Here is a 25,059-nt window from a genome sequence, read left to right as displayed (position 1 = left end):
ATACTATTCAAACATCTATACTGTTATTTGGATTGTACAAGTACAGAAGAATTTGGGTCGATCTCTAGCATTTAAGAATACAAATCAAATGTCCCAAAAATTGAACTATTTATCTTGCTTTAAAGTGTTATCTCTAAATATTGTGCTGTTCAAAAATCGGAATTGTTTAGCGCGGTTACATAACCGGGAAATCTGGTCTCTTGTTTACGTGTAATAAGTTGTCGGATAAACGTAACAACCAAACTGAGACAGCTTTATAGAATTGGTTATCCAGACACCAATGCAGCTGTCAGTCACAATCTGGTTAAAACACGGATCCTATTTCGTTTCGTTTTTATAGTTCAAAATTTCGTTTTACTTGCCTTCACCACACTTGGATCTGGAAGAGTTGTTATTAACTCGTATTCTGAATGGTGTCAGGGATAAGACAATGAAACGGTCTGTTACGGCGAGCTTTAGGTGTGTTTTTTTTACGGAACTGTGGGTAATCCACTAGTAACATCAATGCTGATTGGTTAATCAAATGTCTGACGTCATAGGGTCATAAGTCGGTCTTTTGACCCCTGACGTGACCTATCGCTATAACTTGTCAGATCTTCATGTAGTGTAGGCCATTGAAAGTATAAAAAACGAAACGAAATATAGATCTGTATTTTAATCAGATTGCTATCAGTCAGTAAACTTGTTACCAATCAAAATAAAACTGACTGATTCCTTCAAATAGTTGTATGTGGCTAGGATAAATAGTTTCGAGTCTGTCACACGGAATTTATGTATCGAATTACAAGGAATGTCTATACTGCATAATGAGGACGTAATTGAAATTAGTATAATAACAACCCGTTTCATGTTTAATCAAACAGTTGGGTCATCATGCCCAAAGCGTTTAATTAAAAGATAGCAATGGATAAAATGCATTGCAGAACCATTATAGAGATTGACAGAGAGAGCGATGGGTTTAACGTCCAATTGACACAAGCTAGGTCATTTCGGGACTAACATGATATGGTTCAATTCTATTTCAATAATTCACTTGAGCGCAGGGGTCTTTCACAGTGTGGGGGTGGGGACCCACGATACTGGACAGGGGATCCTACTCCTTGTCACGAAAACAAGCGAGGAAGCGAAACCACGCCACTTGACTCAGTAATAGATCGTATGATGCAATATGCACGCGTGAACCATTCGGCCACTCAACCGCCCACCTCTGGATAGAAGATAACATCGGAGCCATGGTGGAATTAGAATGAACTAAAAATGCATATTGAAATTTATCCATATTGTTGTTAACAAAATAAAAGTACTTAAAAGTTAAACAGAATGTCAACAAAAAAAAATACAAGTAAAACACAACAGCATCTCTTACTGAAGATTTCGCCTCCATTGAAATGTTATATCACTGTTAAAAATAACCAATGACGACTGGACAACAAAGTAATAAAATGTAATGAAATGAAATGGGGTTTAACGTCCTACTGTTTTGCTCCGAACTGGGCTAATGAAGACGGGCATACGCCATACAGTGTGCTATGAGGGTAATTTTGCCCGGACAGCGGCACTACGGCCTACTCTTATATCGAATTCCAACTGTCAAGGGATCTTTTACGTACACGCCAATGTGTACACGGGACCTCGGTTTTTCGTCTCATCCGAATGACTAGACAGCTGTCCTTGTCAGGCCCTCCGTCCTGCATCACTGACAAAGGGGAACCACGCCGGAAAATCTGGATGAACTTTCTCGGCCAATGCAGGGATCGAACACCCGACCTCCAGGCTAGCGAGCCAGCGCCTTACCCACTTACCCACCGTGATCCCCAAGTAATAAAATGAAATTATGTAGTACCATCGAGTCTAAAGGATATTCAAATTAGAAACCCATGAATACAAACAGTTGACTGAAGGGAACGATGACAAAATAACGGATGTTCCCATGAAAATATTAAGTACTGTATTTGAAAGAGAGTAACAAATTCGTTCCATTAAAAGATAAACAAACCTGATCATTCTGAAAATGGACGTTTACTCTTTTATATCCATTTGTAAACAAAAAAAAAGAAATAAATCCAATATGTCACACACTGTACGTAGAAACAATCACCGATGTATAGTGATATCAACAATAATGAGAGATAATGTCAACAGGGTATATCCTTCCTCAATTCTTAAACTTTAATCTCGTTACATTAGTCTGTTCCGTCTTGTAAACCAACACGTTACAAATATCACAGACAATTACTGACATGTACGAATATAAATGAATGGATAGATGGTTTCACAGTAATTTACAACTACTTTTTATATTTAAGCTTCAATCTGGGATGACATCTACTTATCAATGACGTAATTGTATTTCCAACACGCTATATCCTATTTTAACTTTTCATTAAACTATTTGAAGCAATTAAACCGGTCGTAAAAAGATATACACATAAACAATTCCTTTTTAAATTTTTACAAATAACATAAATACCATCCACACATGTACGTCAAACCGTTAGCTAGTCAACAAAAATTAAACGTCTTTGATCTTGTCACTCCTCTAATAAAAACGATACACACAGCTCGGTCCTCTTCCAATATAAAGATAAGGTGCAAATCGAGCAAACGATGGTGGGTGTTCCGTCGAAAAACCAGCCGTGAACCCGTAACCTGGATATTACGAAGTGAAATTATTCTTTCAGTAAATAAGGTATCTAATAATCCTACGTGTTTAATTATATTGAATTAATTGATGAGACGATCGTACCACCAGGATATAGCTCTATATTAAAATAAAAATCACTGGAGCTTGTCTGTATCACTGGAGGGCAAATAAAACAGTAGTACGCTCCGCATAGATGAATTGAGAAAATGGCGGTTTTTGTGGCAATGAAATGACAGCTAGAGGGGGTATTCATGGGTTTAACAATTGGCCCTATCGTTACTTGGTACGAGTAATTCTAGCCACTACTAACTAGACTAACAAACTCTACATATATTTGTTAGCTGAGTTCACAATCAATGTTTGTTTTAGATCAAACGTATACAAGTAGGGACAGACACACTAGCTGTCTTGTACCTGTTCGCTGAACAAAACTTCTTTATAAATATTATTCATCTCCCACTAAGATCTTGTCAGGCTAAAATTGACATTCCATCAATTATTTAAGTAATTTATTTATTTTATTTACTTATTCAGGTAAACCAAAACTCTCTGACCACTGACTACGGCAGAGAATTACAAAAAGCTGAATTTACTTATTTTTTTTTTTTTTAAATAACCTGATAGTGCAGATCTATAGAAATGAAATGAAATGGGGTTTAGCGTCCTACTATTTTGCTCCTAAACTGGGAAAAAGGAGGCGGGCATACGCCATACAGTGTGCTATGAGGGAAATTTTGCCCGAGCAGCGGCGCTACGGCCTACTCTTATATCGAATTCCAACTGTCAAGGGATCTTTTACGTGCACGCCAATTTGTACACGGGACCTCGGTTTTTCGTCCCATCCGAACGACTAGACAGTTGTCCTTGTCAGCCCTCCGCCCTGCTGCAGATCTATAACTAAAAATTACAAGATATTAACCTTAAACTATTTCTTTCACCTATTACAGTTTTTGTTCCTGATTTTTCTTGATGTATAAAACGACGGCAAGGTCTATTAACTCACGTATTCAAATAAATAATATTTGTGTATATTTTTCTTCCAACTTCCTATGTTTTGTCCTATGTAATTCTTTACAACAAATATATCGGATACACGACAGAATCGGTATGGCAAAAATGTACTTTTCATTACAAAACAACAAACTATAAAACGGATTTCCTTGATCTATAGGTAGTGGATTAATTGGGATAAATTCGGGATTCGCAAATCGAAAAATTTAAGAATAAAAAACAATTTCTTTAAAATACTTTATCGATAACTAGATCACAAGCTCAAACTTTTGGAGTACCGATGTTTTATTAATTCGTGGGGTTTTGTTTTGTTTTAGATTATTTTAGACAGACAATTTGAAATGTGTATACTGGATTAAATTGGGTATATAAACGGTCTTTAATATCGACCCATTGTCTGTGCACGTGGTACGAATGAGAATGTCCGAGGAAAATCAGGCCGCCAACTGTTCCGTACAATGGAGGTACAGTCAAGCTATGGGGAAGTGTCTCACGCTGTTGTACATGTAAGCTGTGCATGTTCACCTTAAATAGTAATCTTACAGGAAACCAGTACAATCGCATTGTCATGGAATCAGTTGTCATCCCAAAAATACCGCACATACCCGACAACTCAAAACCCGATTGTTCGCACACAGTACTGGCCTACTGCAACACTGACTTTGTATCTTTTTTGTAAAACAATATTTTATTCAGAAATTGAAAGGGATTGGGGAACAGGCAAATAAAATTTCATTGGCCGTGGCACAGAGGAAATTGATCCCCATGCAAAGAATTTCCTAGAGCTGGAAGCAGCATGGGGAGTTTCAATAGTTGTCCCCTGTTCAGATCCGACATGTCACGGGTAGGATGGGACGTAGAATTGAAGCCATCACCTAAACACGGTAAGGAGGAGGTGGTGGTGGTGGGGGGGGGGGGTGCTCCACGCGCTATCGAACCATGAGAATAAGGATGGCATGTGGGTACATCATGTGACATTTTTAATCCATGCGAGTAACCTTGAAGTGATGAACTCTGTAGCTCCATACTTAACTTTTATTATTTGTCTGTCCAAAATCTGTGCTATTAGTTCCGTGTCAATATCTTTATTAAACATTAAAGTAACCGACAAACCAGCAAATACCATGTTTCAATATGCTATATTTTGAGCATTAACAACTATTACCATATGGTAAATTGCATCGTTAAACTCAACTTTAATATCTGTTGGAAATGTCCATTTAATCCGTATCAAGTGATTGATTACTCACATTATACACAATTTAATAAATCGTATTCTGGTATTGACATAGCCATCGTGCTACTTGCATTTCTCAAATTTAATTATTTTATAAATAGGAATATACTTCAATGTGAGGTCACACCCATAAACATAAAAGTGTGGTTGCTATTAGCTTTAAAATATCATAGATATATCGTCATTCAAGTACCGGGTTCCGGAGATTTCTCCGATTGTCTATTATTGTTAACCGTGAACAGTTTTGTATAACCACACCCATAAAACGAAGACGTGAAAGAAGCTCTGCATGCTTATATGTATTTACAAATTGATGACAGTATCATAACAAATCGCACTAGCAGTAACATGAAAGGTTTTTGTGTCCCTTCAGGGATACCATTCCTCGCAGAAAATTACACCACGACCTTCAGTACATGAAGCGGTCAACATGTTACTTCATTTCGATCCTAGAATAAAATGAAAAAACTGCGATTTCTCGATTGACGTGGCTTGATTTAAGAATCTCCTTGTTCACGCAGCAATGCAATGTCAGTATAAAGTACAGAAGTACGAATCAAGTCCAATGATATGCCTGGTGGTCCCTGGTGGTTGGGACTCTGTCGTTACTGGTTTGGCCTCCATTGAAAGACACGGGGGTGTGTATATAGCAAATTATGATCTGGTGTCAATTTAGTGTGTAAAGCTTGCGGACAGGGTAGGGTGGGGGTACATAGGAATGAATCGGCTTCCAAATAAGCAAATGCAAAAAGCAACCCCCAAAACGCAGGGATCTCTCCCATTGAAAAGTGTGCTGTGAAGATACATTGATGGGCAAGGAAAAGCGGCGCCAATGAGCTGAACTAGAGTCCTGTAACCATCGATACATTTATGTGGAGAAAAACGTTCGATCTCCACGAAGGAATACGGAGGCGTAGATTCAAAACCCATCATCATCTTCGAAGACTGAGAGAATATAGATCATGCAAGCTATTGAGACCTTCGTCAGTGAAGATATTTTTATTGTGAATATTATCATAGCTAATTTAGCACTGGATACGAAAAAAAAAAAAAAAAAAAACACAACAAAATTACACGTATCTCGTTGCATCACCTTTACTGCACACATCCCGACAACTCAAACTGTCTATTTTCTTTTATTAAAAAAAAAGAGTTTTGTGGGAGTATGTACTTTTTTTTCTTTTTTGTGACTATTCAAACAAAACGAAGGTTACACTTCCCTTCACGACAAATAGAAGACGACCCATGACCCTGAAATCAAATACAATACGACCCATGACTCCTTGTCTAAATAGTAAAACATGTAGGAAGAAAATACCAATCGCTGTTTGTCATTATATGTCATATGACATGTCACTACCTTTCACTGACAGATGACATTATAAACATCCATAAATCATGTCATGGCTGCCAAACAAATAAATTTAAAAATACACGCGTACATGTACGTCTGAAACGAATTAAATATAGTATCCTATGTTCGATATTGTGCAACCGTACCCAATCTGATTAAAATGCAGATCTATATTTCGTTTCTTTTTTTTATACTTTCGATGGCCTACACTACATGAAGATCTGACAAGTTATAGCGATAGGTCACGTCACGGGTCAAAAGACCGACTTATGACCCTATGACGTCAGACATTTGACTAACCAATCAGCATTGATGTTACTAGTGAATTACCCACAGTTCCGTGAAAAACACACCTAAAGCTCGTCGTATCCCTGACACCATTCAGAACACGAGTTAAATAACAAGTCTTCCAGATCCAAGTGTAATAAAGACAAGTAAAACGAAATTTTAAACTATAAAAACGAAACGAAATAGGATCTGTGTTTTAACCAGATTGCAACCGTACCCATCTTCAATAGAAGGCTTGATCTCGCCTGAACTACGTACATCTTATCACTCGCGGTCGTTGCTTCAGGAACATGAACCGTACCAGGCCTCTTTCACGACTCTTGTCACTCATAACTTCGCAAAGTAACCTCATGATAAACACATGTGTTTTAAACACTAAACACCAAAGGTGCAACTGATCGGTGTTAAATAAAATACAACCAATTTGAGGCTGGTGACGCCCACCGCCTTCTAGGCTCTGGACCAATGAAATGCCTGGGTTAAAGCTATGGATTTGATTATCCAGTACCTCAATGACCAGAAGGAGGTGGGTAAGGAGACAGTTTACACCAGAAACGACCCTTTTTTTTTTAGCTTCGACTCTTGAAATCCAAAGTGTCGCACAATGCAGCTGTACGATGTAACTGGTGGGTTTATCCACTACCCCTAGACCAGCTAGTAACTCATCTAGATCTTGCTCCTTCATCATCAATTACACCCTACGTGTACTTTAAATACATGTACTCCAAGAGTACAAGACACACCCTTCATGTAACCGTCTAATCCATGGCTTCAATTTTATTTAAAGTTAATGGGTATAAGACAACAATTTCACTCGGGCCAACAACAAAAGCATATTTGACTCTTTCACGGGTAACCTCGGTTCTTAATATTGGTCCCTCAACAACATCTCAGATAATTCAAAATGTCGAATGGCAAAATTATAATGCACCAAATTAACCTGACAGTCGTGATATAAAAGAGATCGTGTGTAAAATGACCACCATGTGTTCAAATCAGTGGCGGCGCCAGGTGGGGCACCCCCCCCCCATTAATCTGGTCTGCCCTCTGTTTGCCCCCCCCCCCCAATAATTTTAGAAAATAAAAAAAAGTATTTGTGATACGTTTCGTTAATCAATACCTTCTACGGTGAATAAATCCCACATCCCCACTAAGTCATAAACTTGCATGTTGTAGAGCATTTCCGACAGTCTATTTTTCAAAATTTTCTTGGCGAGGTCCCTAATGGACTCGCTACTTTGGCGCTCACAAGGGGAATTCTTTGAGGTTCGCAGGTCCGTTCGTTTGATATTTTCTTCTCTAGTCCGATAAACTAGTGATCAGGTGACGAGCGGTATCTGGGCAGATCTATTTATCTCGACGATCGGTGCCTGACAGAATACTGTAATACAGCATTTCCGGCAGTCTATTTTTCAAAATTTTCTGGGGGAGGACTCGTTTGTCACTTTACCTCATCGATCAGTGCCTGAAATACTGCCAGGCTGCATTTCCGGCAACCTGTTTTGCAAAATTTTCTGGGGGAGGCCCCCTACCCCTAGTTGAAGCTCGTGCCTTTGCCCCCTTAACCATGGACTTTGCCCCTCCAATCACCGACGGCTGGCGCCGCCAGTGGTTCAAATACGCATGGAATGAAAATAACAACACTATCAATGGTAAAACAAAATAAGTGTCGAAATCACAAATCCTACAAGATTTATCTCCCTTTATCCACAATACATCCGCGATCATGGTTATCTTATCAACAAAGATGAATGAAATTAGACTCGATTCAAATTCATAAAGCCCAAAGGGAGACATATCAATTCAATGGAAATTATGTTAAACAATACGATCGAACTCTGAAATAACATTCTCACAACTATAGCGTATATGACCAGCACAATAGTGGTGGTGTCAAATTTTGTAGTTAACGTCTGTGGTCATTACCACTACGGCGTAAACCCATGTGACCCAAACGTCCACGTATCCCATTCAACAAACTAAAATTTCTTTTAAATAATTTACCCACAGAAAGTGTTATCTCTTTTGTAAAATAAATATTTTTGTTGTATTAAATTTAAAATAGCAGTAGCAAGTCTTAGAATTTGAGAATGTGTCTACAGTTCAATATGTCACATCACTTTATATAATATACGTGTATCACTTGTGGTACAAAATTTATTTAATAATATCCACTAGATGCTAGCTTAGCTTATTAGGTTGTTTAATCTTATTAAAATAGTATCTGCTGTAAATTTGATTTATAATCTGATTACTATGCTTAAATTCAGTTCCAAGTTATCTTTTGAACTTGCGATAAGAATTGCAGTCCTCAACAAACGTTCTAACCCGTCACCAGTGTATATATTTTAACTGGAACTTTACTATCTAAATTTTAGAACCCCCTGAGCTTACTTTGAGATTATACACCTCTGTATAACACGCCCATGAGCACATTCTCATATTGCACCCCCCATAGCCGAGTTTCGCTACTAGTATCGAATGAAAAGTCAAGCTCGAACAATGTTTGGCTGAATCATGTCCCTCGTCTTTTTAAGAGCTATAACATATTGCCATTATCAATGATTATGAAATCGGGCAAGTCACATCCTGAACATGTTATTCGATTTGTTACATTGGGATTCGCGCCTTACAAAATACAGTGAAAATGTTAAATAACAAAATTAAAACTAAACCCATTGAATTTAGGTTCTCATAAAAATATCACTTAAACATTATGGTGCACAATCTGTGTACAAAAATTAATTTACGATAATATTATAAGAAATGTTGTAATCTTGTTGATATCGACATATTAGGCCTATCTGTAAATTTCGCAGTTATCGACTGTACTCTACTGACTCAGATTATAGATAGGTAAAATCATCTATGTAAACATTGTATATGACCTCAGATAAAGTTTGATAATTGGTGGACCAATTAGAACGTGGCCATAACCGAATGTTGTGATTTTATTACGCCCTGACCTAATATACAATAAATACCTAGTCTGTTCGTGTGATAGGAAAAAACGAGAATTTTGTATTACAGAATCAAAGTGTCGAGTAAAAATGGAGTTGCCGCCCTTGTATAGCAGACTTCAAATCTATACATACGGAATGTTAATTTGAAGCTGGATATTTCAAGTCCGATGAGCCAATTTCAACTTTCTAAATGGATGCTAAGATGTTCATATTTTTGCGCTCAATGTGTGCATATATCATACCCAAGGGTTTCGTGGTGGTTTGGGAGTAATGGAATTACTAGTGACATCTTGACTACCGGTTAGGATATTACCGTGTGCAGTAAAGAACCATTTGCCCCCACCCCTGAACTAATGCACTACACTATCACAAAGGTACAGAAATGAAATAAAATGGGGATTAACGTCCTACTGTTCTGCTCCGACTGAGCTAATGAAAATGGGCATACGTCATGCAGTGTGCTATGAGGGAAATTATGCCCGGACAGAGGCACTACGAATTCCAACTGTCAAGGCATCTTTTACGTGCACTCCAATGTGTAGACGGGACCTCGGTTTTTCGTTCCATCCGAACTACTAGACAGCTGTTCTTGTCAGGCCCTCAGTCCAGCACCACTGACAAGGAGAAACCACGCCGGAAAATCCCGATGATCTTTCTCGGCCAACACCGGGGGCGAACCCGTGACCTCCAGGCTAGCGAGTCAGCGTCTTATAAAGACCCATTTCCTCAGCCCAGATGTTAAACGGCAGGTAAGATATATTAACGTCCTACCTGTTGTCTTTTCTCCATAATGTGGGAGATTCCCAAGCTGGACTGAAAATATTAAAATTACAAACGCATTAACATAATTATATGCCGAAAATTGGGACGTTAAACCCCATTTCATTCATATATAATTAAATCATTTCGACACTACAACCCAGCACACAAAATAAAAAGCTTTACTTTCATGGAAAGGTTCATGGAACTAAAGAAAATGATCAAATTTCTTGGCACAAAATAAGGAATTACGTAACACAGAATACTATTTTATTCATTACGATAATTGTTTTTTATTTACGTTTAACTGTTAAAGAATAATCTGCCACGTTTCACATCCGTTAACAAAATACCAGTAAGTGTGCAAAATACTAGTCTTTCAATATATGTGTATGAGAATGGCACGTAGGCAATGATTTTGGATATCTAGGTATTTGTTTTTGTGTGTGAGGGAGTGCGTGTTTGGTTGAAGGGGTATGCTGTTTTCCCCTTGTCTTGAATGAATACATTTTTGCACGCAACAGACCGACGAGAGGAGAAGTATGCGTTCAGAAGTTCATATACGTTTAAAACGTCGGAAGTTTTAAGCCAGGAGAGCGTAGCGCCCACGCGTACTATGAATTCCACACGAATATATCGGTATACAGTATCAATATATCCTATGCAAGACCACAATTTTCCATCAAACAAAAACCTAATATAATGCACATGCCCTATGGCAGATTTAAGTCGACTGTTTCTGGAGTCCAAGATAAGCCAGCTTAGAAAAATGCATTGCGACGGGACAGATGAGCTAGCTTAAAGACCTGCGGTGATTTTGAACGCGCTTAACATAACCAGATATTGCTGATTCGGAAAATCCTCATAGTCAATGTTCCATTAAATCATAGCACGCAACGTAATCGAAGGGGGAATGCCCGGGGGGGGGGGGGGGGGGATAACTCGTACTATAAAACTGGGAAGTAAACCACAAGTATTTTCTCCAACACATTTATATACTATGAACCAAATTTCTAGATGATTTCATTTGAAAATGCCCTAGGACGTGTCTGTTTACCTTCTTTATGCATCAGCCACAAAAGTGTATATATAGCGCAAATTCTGGCAGAAAATACTAGGTGGAAGTGGACGTAAAATCCCCAGGAATGAACGAGCCGAAAATATAAACGTAAACCATTTTCGGCAATTTTAGACCACCAAATATTATCTATAAATAGTCAGAACTATATTTCTGCTGAAATGGGTGGGGAGGTGTATTCCAGGTATTCCTGTGATCTAGTTTGAAATAGATTTGTCAATGGATCGAATTTCTTTTGTATTAAGATCGATAGCAACAGTCACCAATGGAATATCAAGCCATCAGGCCTAACTAGATATTTATCGTTCATGGCATACCTGTAGTTTCGTTAGATTGTCTGCCGCTCGAATGGAAAATAAATTCATTGGTTATACATGTACCTAGGGCAAACTAGGGTATTTTTAAAATCGCTCGAAAAAATCGCCCGTGTGCCCGTTCACGGCGACGACGATTCTGCTCGCCGAACCATTCGCCCGACCGATCGTCCATATCTAGCATGTTAGATATTTTCGGTCGAACCGTTGAGGCGGCATATCCGCTCGTCTGCCTGTGTCCAGCGTATATTGTCGAGCGAACTATTTTCATAAGCCAATCGGAGACATCGTTGATATCACATGATCTCAAAACGGCTTCCTCCACTGCCGAAGCGTGGAGTCTAACGAAAGAAGAAGAATTGGCGATTCTTTGGTCAGAAAGACCTTGCCTAATTGACGTCACGATTCCAGAGTTTTAGAAGCAAATAAATATAAGCTACCACAGCAAGCTTACGTTTTAGTCGATTCGTCATTTTGTACAAGTCACGTGATAGACGTAATTTACTCGCGGAGTGGTGTACGCTCTTGAGACGATCGCTACGTGTGCCCGCTCGTGATCGGCCGTAAAAATTCGCTGGCGAATTTCAATCGCTGCGATCAGACAAAAAAATACGCTCTTCTGTCCGTAGTTTTAGGAAGCATACGCATGAGTGAATGTTTTGTATCAGTATGTTATTTCTGCTTGTGATCGTAAGTTCGTGTGGCAAAATTAACTAGTTGCCTTTTTGATCGGGAATTTTGTCATGTTGACAAAAGTAATGCATTATGAGTTTTACCAATTTGTAGGATATTTTGCCTTATTACCAGAAAATACTTATGACATTATCTTTTAGGAACAGGTATGGAAAATGTCATATCATTAGATGGAATACTGCAGTTTTCTGGTTTTGTGTAATATCATTTTTGATTGAAATGTAATAACAATTACAACAAAAACACAACTAAACAACATCCATGTAAAGAGGTTTGGAATGCAAATCGTGCACCTGACATGTTCCCACTTCTATTTAATTTACGTTAAACCCCATTTCATTTCATTTCATTTCATTTCATTTGCCATGTCCAATTTTCGTTTACAGTATTTGTAACTTTACAAATGATAAAAATAGCGAATTCTAAAATTGTATGTACAAGCAAAATCCCATAAAATATATCATTCAAGCCACACATTAACTTAACTTCAAACTAACTTCTAACAGAAATGGCAGTGAAAATCGGACGTGCACTTAAAAGATCCCTTGACAGATGGAATTCTATATAAGAGTAGGCCGTACTGCCGCTGTCCGGGTAAAATTTCCTTCATAGCACAATGTACATGTATGGCGTATGCTCGTCTTCATTAGCCCAGTTCGGAGCAGAACAGTAGGACGTTAAACCCCATTTCATTTCATTTCAGTGAAAATCGTTTAAGGGGGCAAACTATTTATTCTGAGACTTGCGGCTTCTGTTGATAAGACATGCTTGAAGAGGTAAAACCAGTCTTACTTCTCCTCGCTGTTAGTTCGACTTTAGCGCCAGTATTCGCAATCCTTGTTTGACCGCGGTCTCAACAATACAAACAAGCGCCCAAGAGAATAGTTGCTGTGTTGATTTTTCGCACCTCTAACAGCCGACGACAAACTCAAATACACAAACTGGGATTTTGAACCATCTGGCAAACGAAATGTTAAAAAGACATGCGTCCACATTAAGCAAAATACTTATATATGACCAACATAGTTTTGTTGTTTAGTTTTTCAAGAAAGTTAAACTTAGTTTTGTATTTACAAATGTATATATTTGAATTTTGACAAGAAAACAGAAAAGTCCTAAAATAGATTTCTTAAAAGAACCAGAGGTTGCCAGGCAAGATACGCTCACATTTTGCAAGCGATGGGCAGAGAACAGGCTAAAAGAAAATGCGACTTTTTGTACAATCAGTGGCCATAATCAAGGATGTTATGGCCCGATATCCACGAACATGGAATGGAATCGATATCTTTTGGATATAAACATATATTTTAATAATGTTTAATGGATAAAAGCTGTGACTTCTAGAAGGTCCACAACCTTGGTATTACATACTTTTACACTATTTACGTACAAATGGCAGTCATTTTGTCATGCAGTTTCGGTCCGATTTTCACGAAATTCGAACTCTACCATCATTAGTGTGTAACGGTGATATATTTTAACTGGGTTTTTTTAATCAGATAACAATTGTGACTCCTAGAGGTTCCACAAGCTAAAACACGCGATTTTTCGTACAATGAGGGCCCATAATCCAGGACGGTACCGAACTTTATTGAGGTGGAATGGTGATGTATTTAAAAGGTTTTTTAAAATTGAATCCATATTGTGACTTCTAGAGGGTCCACAAGCAAAAAACGTAATTTTTCGAACAATCTGGGGTCATAATCCAGGAAGTTACGTTCCGATATGCGTGATTATCGATCCTGAAGCGCCTTCAAATTCAAAGTTCATAAAACATAATGCGCGAAAGTAGTGTAATAGTACGAAAACAGGAAATATTATTTAAACTCAATTACATGGTTAAAGCGTGGGCATGCCCGCTTATATTTCTCCTAATCCAACCAAAATTGGTTCAGCAGACCGTTATTTTGTTTAATATGTGTTGAGCGCATTAGATTCGGGCAATGAAAGTCTAAAATATGTAGAACAAATAAGTAATAACTATTTTGTATGCTACTAGACTGCCATAATATTGTTGATATTAAATTTACAAAATCATTAAATCTTATCTCCCGTGTTTATAGACTCTTAACAAAAAGTTCACAATGTTAACACCATGTTACAAAACATTAAAATCTTTAATAAAACGTCAGCATATTAGAAAATGTTTGATTTTATTTACAAACCAGGTAAGTTTATGAGAATTTCCATGGTTTTATACTCCACCAATTTCTGAGGTTAAGTTAATAAACCTTCTTTGCTAGTTTTTAAAAGGAATAATATTTTTATACTTTATATGTGGGGCATTGTGTGTGTGTGTGTGGGGGGGGGGGGGGGGGCGTGGCTATATAAGTCGACGTTTTTCATAACAATGTTTAGTAGTCCAATATATTCAACACGACTTTCAACTCCGATCTAAAATTCCATATGTAATATGGTTTATATTTTTTCAATAATTCGCTTGTGCGTAGGGGTCTTAAGCCGCAGGAAGAAACCTGAGTACCAAGAGAAAACCCACGGACAACCGCACTCCGTATCACGTACTAGCTGGAAATCGAAACACCGCCACTTGTCTCAATGACAAACCTCATAATTTAAAGCGTACACGTTAGACTACCCCCCCCCCCCCCTTCGGATTAAGATTAATAAGAACACTTCCTGGTAAACGAACCACGAAAAGCTCTAACAGACGGCAGACCTTATGATCTGATGTGTTGCCTTTATTTGTGGATACAGGTTCAGGTACTGGCACTCAATCTACTAGAGGTCTAGTGCATCAACATTTCGAATATCATGACTTACAGATTTAAACAGAAAACATAAATCTTATAGAGAAGCCATAAATAAAATACAGATATGATAAACAACTCCTTCAAACTGTATATTGATACAGCAATTATAGCAACTGAAGTTACTTGACTGCTTGATTTATATACCATACAACACACCTCTAATTCGTCCTTCTTTGGTCTATATAGCTCACAACTTCAAATTATCTATATCTAAAACACTCCAAATACACTTAATATACAACAGCTCAAAGACCATCTTAAAGAAATTGTTTGTTTGTTTTATTAGGTCATAATATATAGTTATGATATACAACATGTTATTTATAGTTTATTAAAGCAGATCGTTTAACAAGTGATCGAAGTACATAATCCAATACACTTATAAATATTCTACTACACAAGACCCCCTTCAAGTCCAGACTGGGTTCGAATCCGGTTAATATCTACGATCTTTGATATTTGTTTTTTTTGTTCAATAAACCGGTGTTCGATTGTTTATCAGAAACTCTCTTTTTAATTTTGGATATGATTCAGGCGTCATCTAATCAATTGTTTGTGTGTATTGTTTTAAAAGAATGATTGTGTTATCTTATCATAAGGTAAAATGGTTAAATTTACTAATTTCCTATCTATATCATTTAAAAAATGAAAACAAATCAGTTACATTGGCTGTAACACAAGTCAACTGGTACAGATAAATAATGAAAAAGAGATCCCACATTCATGTAATAATATCGATAAATTATCACTTGATCCGGTCTCCGACCTTTACGTTACGGGGGGTGAATTGAGATATTAAAAGGAAACACAGTATTAATGATATAATTATCTTTTTTTTGGAATGTCAAGGAACAGTTCCATTGGAGATTCTTTCTATTTATGGATGCACTGAAACAGTTGCAGTTACACTCAATCTAAAGTACACATCGTTCGTCGTTCGTTTCTGGGGTTTAACGTCCACTTCCACATATCGTTTCATCTATAACTAATAAATCGTTTTTTATACTTTTGATGGCCTACACTACATGAAGATATGACAAGTTATAGTGATAGGTCACGTCAGGGGTCAAAAGACCAACTTATGACCCTATGACGTCAGACATTCGATTAACCAATCAGCATTGATGTTACTAGTGAATTACCCACAGTTCCGTAAAAAACACGCCTAAAGCCCGCCGTAACAGACCGTTTCATTGGCTTATCCCTGACACCATTCAGAACACGTGTTAAATAACAACTCTTCCAGATCCAAGTGTAGTAAAGACAAGTAAAACGAAATTTTGAACTATAAAAACGAAACGAAATAGGGTCTGTGTTTTAACCAGATTGCTAATAAATCGGTATGCTGTGACGTTATATGGGTTGCTGACATTCACTGTAGAGAAAGAAAGCAGCACGCGTGCAAAACTGGGCTTTGATTTAGTGGATTCACCCAAAGAGTCGGAGTGTGGATACTTATCAATTGTGCATGGCTTTGTTTGTAAACAATGGTTGACAATTACCCTTTTGACGCCACAACTTGCGTCTTAATTTGTTGCTGTATAGTTTTAAATCTTAAATTTAGTTATTGTTAAAATGTGCATTCATTCAATAGTGTTGCACCAATTTATCAGTTGGAGTGGTTGGATAGCCCAATGGTTAGCGCGTGTGCGTTGTATCATAAGGTCTGTCATTGAGTCAGCTGGCGTGGTTTCGATTCCGCGGTTATACGTGACAATGAGTAGGATAGCCTGTCCAGCCTCGTAGGTTCTTGGCCTGCGATGCATGGAACTGTGGGTAAACCACTAGAAACGTCAACGCTGATTGATTAATCAATGTCTGACTTCATAGGGTCAAGTGTCGCTCGAACGAAACCTGACGCGACCTTCCAGTACAACCGGTCAGATCTTTATGTAGTGTAGGTCATCGAAAGTATAAAAACGAAACGGAATACAGATTGATGGGTTTAACAATTATATTAATATTATCCAGTGTGTGCAGCTGTACATGCTCGGCTGCACATTGATGTTGCACACTCTACTTCGTTCATTTTCCTCTTTTGTACCGTATTATTTAATAAAGTGTTATGATAGACAGCCAAATTTTATATTTGAATGCATTAATCAAAACTGTTAACTTTATAGTTGAAAAAAGGGGCTCATATAAATTAATTGTGAATGGTCCCAGTTACAGACATACCAGATCAAATTAATATTATTACAAAGCACTGACATTTAAAAGCGGAAACTATCAATCAAATTTCGATCTTAGACAAACGCATTACTGTATTTAAGTAGACACTGGAAATGGAATATCCGAATAAAAGTTACTATAAACCATTAGTCCACGAACATGACAATACCCTTAAACAATACACAGAGTTACACAAAATACATGTATTAAAAATACATATGTTAGATTTAGATGAAAAGTCGATCGTTTTTGCTAAGAATGGATATATTTTAAATTGTAAAGTACAATTGTCACTATAAGAAACGATGTCTCAATTTTACCAGGTCGAATACATTTAATATCTCAACCACCCGAGTTGATTGTGGGCTTGTGATGTGAATAAATGTTTAAACAACGTATACAACATTTGAAACCAGAATAGTATGCAGCGAATTACGTTTACAATATCAACAGAGAATTACGTACGTTTACAATATCACAACAGCGAATTACGTTTACAATATCACAACAGCGAATTACGTTGACAGTATCATAACAAAGAATTACATATAACAACGAACAATATCATAACAACGAATTACGTTGACAATATCATAACAACGAATTACGTTGACAGTATTATGACAACGAATTACGTTGACAATATAATCAATAAATTACGAACACAATATAACACAGAAAGTTTGTTTGTTCTTACGAAACCAAACGATTTAAATAAATTGTAAAACAACTTCGTAATAACAATATTTTAAGAAGATATTTATGGGGTTATGTATTTTCTACTTGGTGCAGTATTCATAATCTCAATAAACAAGACACTAATATTATTCCAAAAATACTACATGTATCCTGTTGAATTTATGGCTTTTCATAGCTAAAGTTTTGAATCTGTATATTGAGTGTACATCATCCCCATATTATAAAACATATGAAGTTATGGTTGACAGATCTTGAATTGGTGCATTGTATATCGGAATGCCAATCTTTTTTACACACCTTAATACAAACATGTATGTATTTAACAATAAACCATCTAAATAACGGTACACGTCACACTACAAATTGAGGGCAGTAGGTAACGTAATCAAGACAAATACCCCCCCCCCCCCAAACACACTATCTCGTTTACAGAGAATTAACCAAATAAACTGCCTTGTCCCCGGTATTTTATGGCAGAGCTGGGTGGTTGGGATTCACTCATATACGTGGCATATTTTTCTTCTTTTTTTGCGGGGGCGGGTATTCTGATTCCTTTTATTGAGCATTCATATTTCACTTGAAAGCTTTTTGTTTTTGTTAAGATTATTATTACCATGAATCTTTCTGAAACTTTTACCTACCCCACCTAAGAATGGTGACTTTTTTTGTTTAAATATATTTTTAAAACGTTTTAGGAATCCGAAATCACCGAATTTTACGAACGAAGACAGTTGACCTCCATAGCTGTAAATTTGTGACCATTAGATCTAATTTACTATTTTTTTTTTACTTTAAGTACCTTGAAACATTTACTTTTAATCTACTATTTCCGATTTTTGAATTTCTAAAATTACGTCATTGACATCTCATCCACGGAAGTAAAATCCAACTTGACAACTTCTTTAATATTATCACGATTTTCATGAAACTTGGCATGTATGTAGACTTGGCTGATCCAACTTCAACGATGTCATTAGAAACTTATCCTCTCTTGAATAAATTAAGGATCAAACTTTTCAAAAAATCGAAAAAAGTAGGTCAGTTTGCCTTGAAATTTATTTTCTGTACTAGCTAAGGAACTACTGATGCGTACACATAATACGGAGTTTGTTGATCGAACCGGAAGTGCCACCATCATGAAAAGTGAAATTTGAGATATTTTATTTACACACATTGGAGTTATATTTTCTGAATCCTTGAAGGAATGCCTAAAAGTTTATCAGAGCAGACTTTTGGATTTCGGTCAACTGATGGTCACCATTTTGAATTGAATATGAAAAAAGTGAAAAATAACGTTAACGGGCTTGGAAATAAACACAATAGGCCGTAGTTTTATAGAATACGTCTCCTATTTCCGAAATGAATAAATTTCTGGATAGCCGGGATCAGGGTCGGATTTTTTGGTTTTGAACATTTTAAAATTTCGAATTTTGCCTTTGACCTTTTTCGTGCCGACAAAGTTGTTTACAAGACAATTTATTTCCTTAATTTTCAAAATTTACATAATTTGACCTAAATATTCGAACAGCTGAGGTCAATTTGATTCCCAAAATATAAGTTCCATTCAAAGTTATATCATTTTATTTTTCGATATTTTCCCGTCATTTTTGAGTTCTTTCCCGTCATTTTCATTTCATTTTCTGGTCCATCCCGTTTTTAAACGGCTTAGTCGATTTTTCTGAAACCTCTGGAACGGGAAGTCAATCGGATTACAGCAATACAAGTCCCAGCTATTTCCCTTTATTTTTCAGATTATTTTTTTTGCCTGGGTGAAATGTTTCTCGCTATATTTAAGCTTATAACTTCGCGAGTTTTTGACCGATTGTTTATATAACCCATGGCATGTGACTGGAAGTGACCGTGAATATGAAAGCCTTCGTATCTGTCTGGCAGATCTAGTTATTATTATAGTAGCATATTGTTACTAATTTATTATCATGTCCCATACAGTATTCTGGCTTGCATAAAGTCATTTCTAAATTAAGGTTATAAATGACAAAATATTACACAGCACCACCAGCAATATGGCAAAAGTATTAATAATTGATAATGAAGTATGAGTAAAATTATAATGAAATTTAACTTTTAGCTAATAATTTCTATTATCAGACAAATTATTTTCATTTTCTAAAGTTATGTATTCAATGTGTGCGCCTACTCATCTTTGACGTTCATGGGGTCGCTTACTAAATTCACAAGTTATCAAATATATCCAGATTACTTCCACTGTACTTTAGAGTCAGTAATGTATATATCAGGGTCATCAAAAATGACAACGATCATTTTATACCCTTACCGTTATCACTGGTGTAATATTAAACTAAGCTATAATCCACCTGGGGTTTACAGTTATCAAATAACATGACATAACATAGGTGTAATATCAAACTAAGCCATAATCGACCGAAGTTAAGTTAGACGTATGTCTACCCACACGTGGGATGTCTACAATTACATCTGAAGACATACACTCCTTTTTTTACAAAGACTTTGTTTGCCTTAATAAATATTTCTTTCTTTACATGGTGATGACTCAACCACTAAAATTTGTTAAATCATCATATTCATACAGTGTGCATTTGTCTGAATAAAACACCTAAATATTCAAAGGTGAGTATATCAAATATAAGTCGCCAGTCAACCAAAACATACGTCCATGACAGCTTAAGTGTTCCGAGCAGTCCAAAAATGTTGTCGCATAGTGAATCTTTAGGTAAATAAAAAGCAAAAGGAATCTTCGTGTCGCTAATCTGAACAATTCATATACATTTCATGTAGATCGATTGATGATCTTTGTCACTAGAGTGTTCACAAGACTTTAACAGCCATAAACCCAGCAGCATCTCTGGAATAATACATATAAATTGCACGGGCAATAACTCTAGACTGAATGAATCGATTTTAGAGTTACGAATTTGAATAATGCACATACATTTGTCAATAGGCCGTTTATAAGATCCTACTTAGTGAAACAAGTAATTAACCCACCAAAGATCAATGGGTTGCTTCGTCTCACTGATGTAAACAGATTTGAAACACAGATCGGATAATAAATGCAATATACAGAATGTTCACAACTTGTCTGCGACATGACCCTATGTTGCAGCGGACGTTAAAATACTAAGAACAACAACAACATACATTCTAGAATCATGACTGGTAAAAGGTGTTTACAAGTACTTGTTTGCAGGGAAAATGGATACCCATCGACCTTACTTCTTAAATTTAGTCATGTTAAATCATGATTTTGCGCCTGTTGGACAATAAAAAATCTTTCAGATTGTAAAGGAAATTGAAAAGGTTAACGGAAACATAATGCAATTATCGTGGAAAAGTGTTTGGTGAATTTTGGGCATAATGCAGCAAATACACACGCCCCCACCACCGCCTTCTCGTTTAACTATTAGAAACAATATTTCATATTTTGGTTAACTATTAGACAGAAACAATAGTTCATGTTTTCGTTAACTATTAGACAGCAACAGTAGTAAATGATTTACCAGCAAAATATACCCATCTTAAAATCTACATCAGTTTAGTACATTTACACTCTTTTCAAACTAACTTACATTCTTAGTGGTCAACATTCGAATGTCAAGAAAACAAAAAAAAACAAATCTGAAGTTCAGTGCACGGAGAATCTCCCGGTGAAATTTGATCATCTACATGTAGCCACATCTTACCAGAACAGTTTCTAACGTCACTTTTCTCTGTCTTAACCTAAAGTTATTATGAATCTAAATGTCACTGAGGACGTGCGGTTTCCTTCTTAAATACTGACCTTTCTGGATTCTCATAGCTATAAGTTTTGGAGTATGCTTTAACAGAACCAGGTACGCGTACAAGTAGTGTTCCAGGAACATTCGGCTAATGCCCTCACTGACGATTCCATGTAGACTCGTCTATTTCGTTTGTTTTATGGGATTTTTTTTTCTTGGGGAGGGGGGGTCTAAGATAGAAATTGTGACACCATTTCGTGCTATATGGTTAGGGAAAAATGATATTTATATTTGAATAACTCAAAACGATTATAAAAGAAAACAATTAATCACAAGCTAAGGAAATAAACTTTTTTGAATATTTGCTTTACTTTCAATTTGAAATTGAGAGTACATGGTATTCGGCTGAACTGCATCACTCTCCTTCCCTTGTGTACTGTCCATTCCATAGTGTAATTTTAACCCTTCAAATAAACATTCCAGAATTTCATGCATATTCTATGTTTATTCATGGCCAAACTACACAATTCACAGGGAGTTGTGAATGTACAAGATAATAAAATAAGAACAATATTCATATATAAAATAATGGAACATTTCAAATTAAGTCGAAAAGCATTTCAGAAAAGGATTCAAAAAATTATGATGGAAACCAGGACAACTTCCATCATAATTAACAACAAAATAAACAACATTTAACCATCAATATTAAACAAATTAGTGAAACTTTCAAACAAAACATAATAATTTTTAAAAACAATACATAACAACCCACCAACTACAAATAAACATACAAAATAATAAATCTTGAAATCTACAAAAGTAAACCACTTATCAAGCAGTATAAAAGAAATCTAAACATGTAGCCACTTCCGGAACAGAATTATAACAATGTTCCTGCAAAAGTAAACATTTTATTAGAATTAAACAACTTTTCAAATAAACTTTAGGAACCGTTCTCTCAAATTAATGTACATTTCTGACAATTAAAGAATGTTACAAAATTTGGTATAATCAAAATCCTATACAGAACTTGTGAAGAACAACACAAAGGAAAATACCAAACACAACTAGTGAATATTGCAACTTTCAGAACAAAATAAAATAAATTGCAAATCAATATAACAGTTTTTAAAAATTAAAGAGCAACTTAAACGGAATAGAACCACCATTATGACAAAAGTCTAAGATTTAAAGAATTTTCCAAATAAAAAATTTTCGATCACATTTAAATTAAAGAGGTTTTCTAAAGTAATAATGAAGAAGTATTTCTGTGAAAATCTATGAACTTATTACATAACAATAGAAAACTTTTCAAACAAAACTAAAATTATGCAAAACACAACTTCTCAGTCAATGAAAGCGTAAAACAAATCAAATAAAACAAGCTTCGTCGAAAAAAACACGGAATAAAACAATATATTTCCCCAAAAAATCAATCAATTCAATAAAAATAAGAAAAAAAGTAAAGTATAAGAAATTGATGAATACAATTCAAATAAACAAGCAGTCCAAAACAGTTTAATACACGCTAAAATAACACATTTCACAACTTAAAGAGTTACATTACTTCACTGTTAAACAAACCAGGGTCCCAAATGAACCTTGGTATCAAAACCTAAAAAAACGGAAATACCCATAAATTTAATTATGATGTGAACCATTTCAAACGCGTCAAGTTTGTTTATTGAAGACGGTTTATAAAAAAACAGAATGACATTCCAACAATACCGATAACTACCTGTTCTAAATCTGCCCTAGTGTCCCTCTCCGCCCTTTTCCCCTAACAAAACTCCGCCGACGTGTATTCTTGTGTGGAAAAAGCTATTAAGGTGTATTAAAGGTCTTTATCGTAGCCCCATCAAACAGATAAATTAACATTATATTGAGAACAAGTCACTAGCCGCGGGCTCTCTCCTTTCATAAACTCATTTACATCTACTAGCGACAACAATACTCGTATTGACATTCCGTTCACTCCCCCTGTTCACATTACGCTACTACCCCTTACATCTTTTACTCTTCTAATGGGTACCTTGCATCCTCATTGTTGCCACTTCGCTTCAACCCTTAATAGACACACCCATCCCCACTCCACTGTTATTGTATGGATGCATGACTCAAGATTTTAGGCTCATGACAATCCCATGACATCAATAAATTATAATTATCATGTCAATAATAACTAGCTGGGTGTTATTCTAGATGTTAACAGCTTCGTAGTTAAACTGACGGGCCGGGGTATATTGCACATGACTGACCTAACAAATTAATGGGTTTCAAACATCGAACAATTTAAATATAACCCAATAATTATATCAGCCAATTTAGATTTAACGTAATAATAATCATGCATTAGATCTGTCAAAATGTAGGACTACTGCATTCACGGCCAACCCAGCAATATCCAATTAACTGCCGACCCCGTGACTTCAGAAACAAATTTATAACCATATGCGACCTCTAAAATAGGTAGTTCGCATAAATCTGCACATCGACAGATAAAACGAGGGGCAAATTATGTGGGCTTTTCATACAGCGAGTAATCGAAGCAACGTATATAACGATTCGTATATATATATATATCTATATATTGGGAAATTGGGATCCCTGATGAGGTGTCAAATTCTGGAAAATACCCATCCGCATTACTGACCCTAGAAAAGTGATATGCTCCTGGGTTAATTATACCAATGATATTCTTCTAAGTACACCATTTAGCAGAGTTTAGGAAAGTATGCATTTTAAGGTGATGTTCTGACTACAATAAACATAACAAATAATGGACCAGGTCCTGGGACAATAAAACTTTACTTTCAATTTATTCATAATTAATCTAAGCCATACTAAACGTATGACACGTTTTTGTACTCTTCTTCATCTTCTAGCAAATCCGAGGCTTGAACATGGGACCCCGGTTTAAGTGTAAAACTATAAATAACATCATAATACTTTCTTATAAGCGGGTGATTTATTATTGTCATGACATAACATGAATCACTTTTATCTAGTTTTAAAATAGTTAGACACGTATAACAGTATCCTGAATAAAGAATATAATATATCATATATTTTATATACACATACATATACATGTATATATAGTCCAACAATAACGCTGTAGTAAACCAGGGTTTGTATATATTGAGCTATGGTCATGTTTCCGTTGTGATAAACCAAGGCCAGTCGAGTGGTTATACAAATCTAAGGGTTCAAGTCGTCGATCCCGACCTTATAGCCTACTTCTCTGGACAATTTTTAATTCTTCACGAGGTTATCGACGCTAGAATGTACTCAAAATGATTATATAACGTTTGAATCAGAAAACAAAACGAAAATACAAAAGGTAGATAATCT

The 25,059-nt window shown here is 36.2% G+C and overlaps 1 protein-coding gene across 4 annotated transcripts in view; it reads right to left on the bottom strand.

The window, feature by feature from the left end:
* Nucleotides 1-25,059, bottom strand: part of LOC126823782 (myelin regulatory factor) — a 67,544-nt gene that overhangs the window by 22,638 nt on the left and 19,847 nt on the right. Inside the window, exon 3 of one of the 4 annotated variants that reach the window (XM_050552759.2) lies at nucleotides 10,269-10,310. The exons of 1 other annotated variant lie outside the window; for it this stretch is intronic. In XM_050552759.2, the coding sequence (XP_050408716.1) occupies nucleotides 10,269-10,310 (42 nt within the window). Of the gene's footprint in view, nucleotides 1-362; nucleotides 385-1,996; nucleotides 2,301-10,268; nucleotides 10,311-25,059 lie in introns of those variants that run through there. 2 more of the 4 variants (XM_050552761.2, XM_050552762.2) reach the window with 2 other exon arrangements.

This window comes from Patella vulgata, chromosome 6 (genome assembly GCF_932274485.2).
Source record: "Patella vulgata chromosome 6, xgPatVulg1.2, whole genome shotgun sequence".
Classification (NCBI taxonomy): Eukaryota; Metazoa; Mollusca; class Gastropoda; family Patellidae; genus Patella; species Patella vulgata.
The sequence above is the reverse complement of the archived record's forward strand: the minus strand, read 5'-3'. Positions and strand labels throughout refer to the sequence as shown.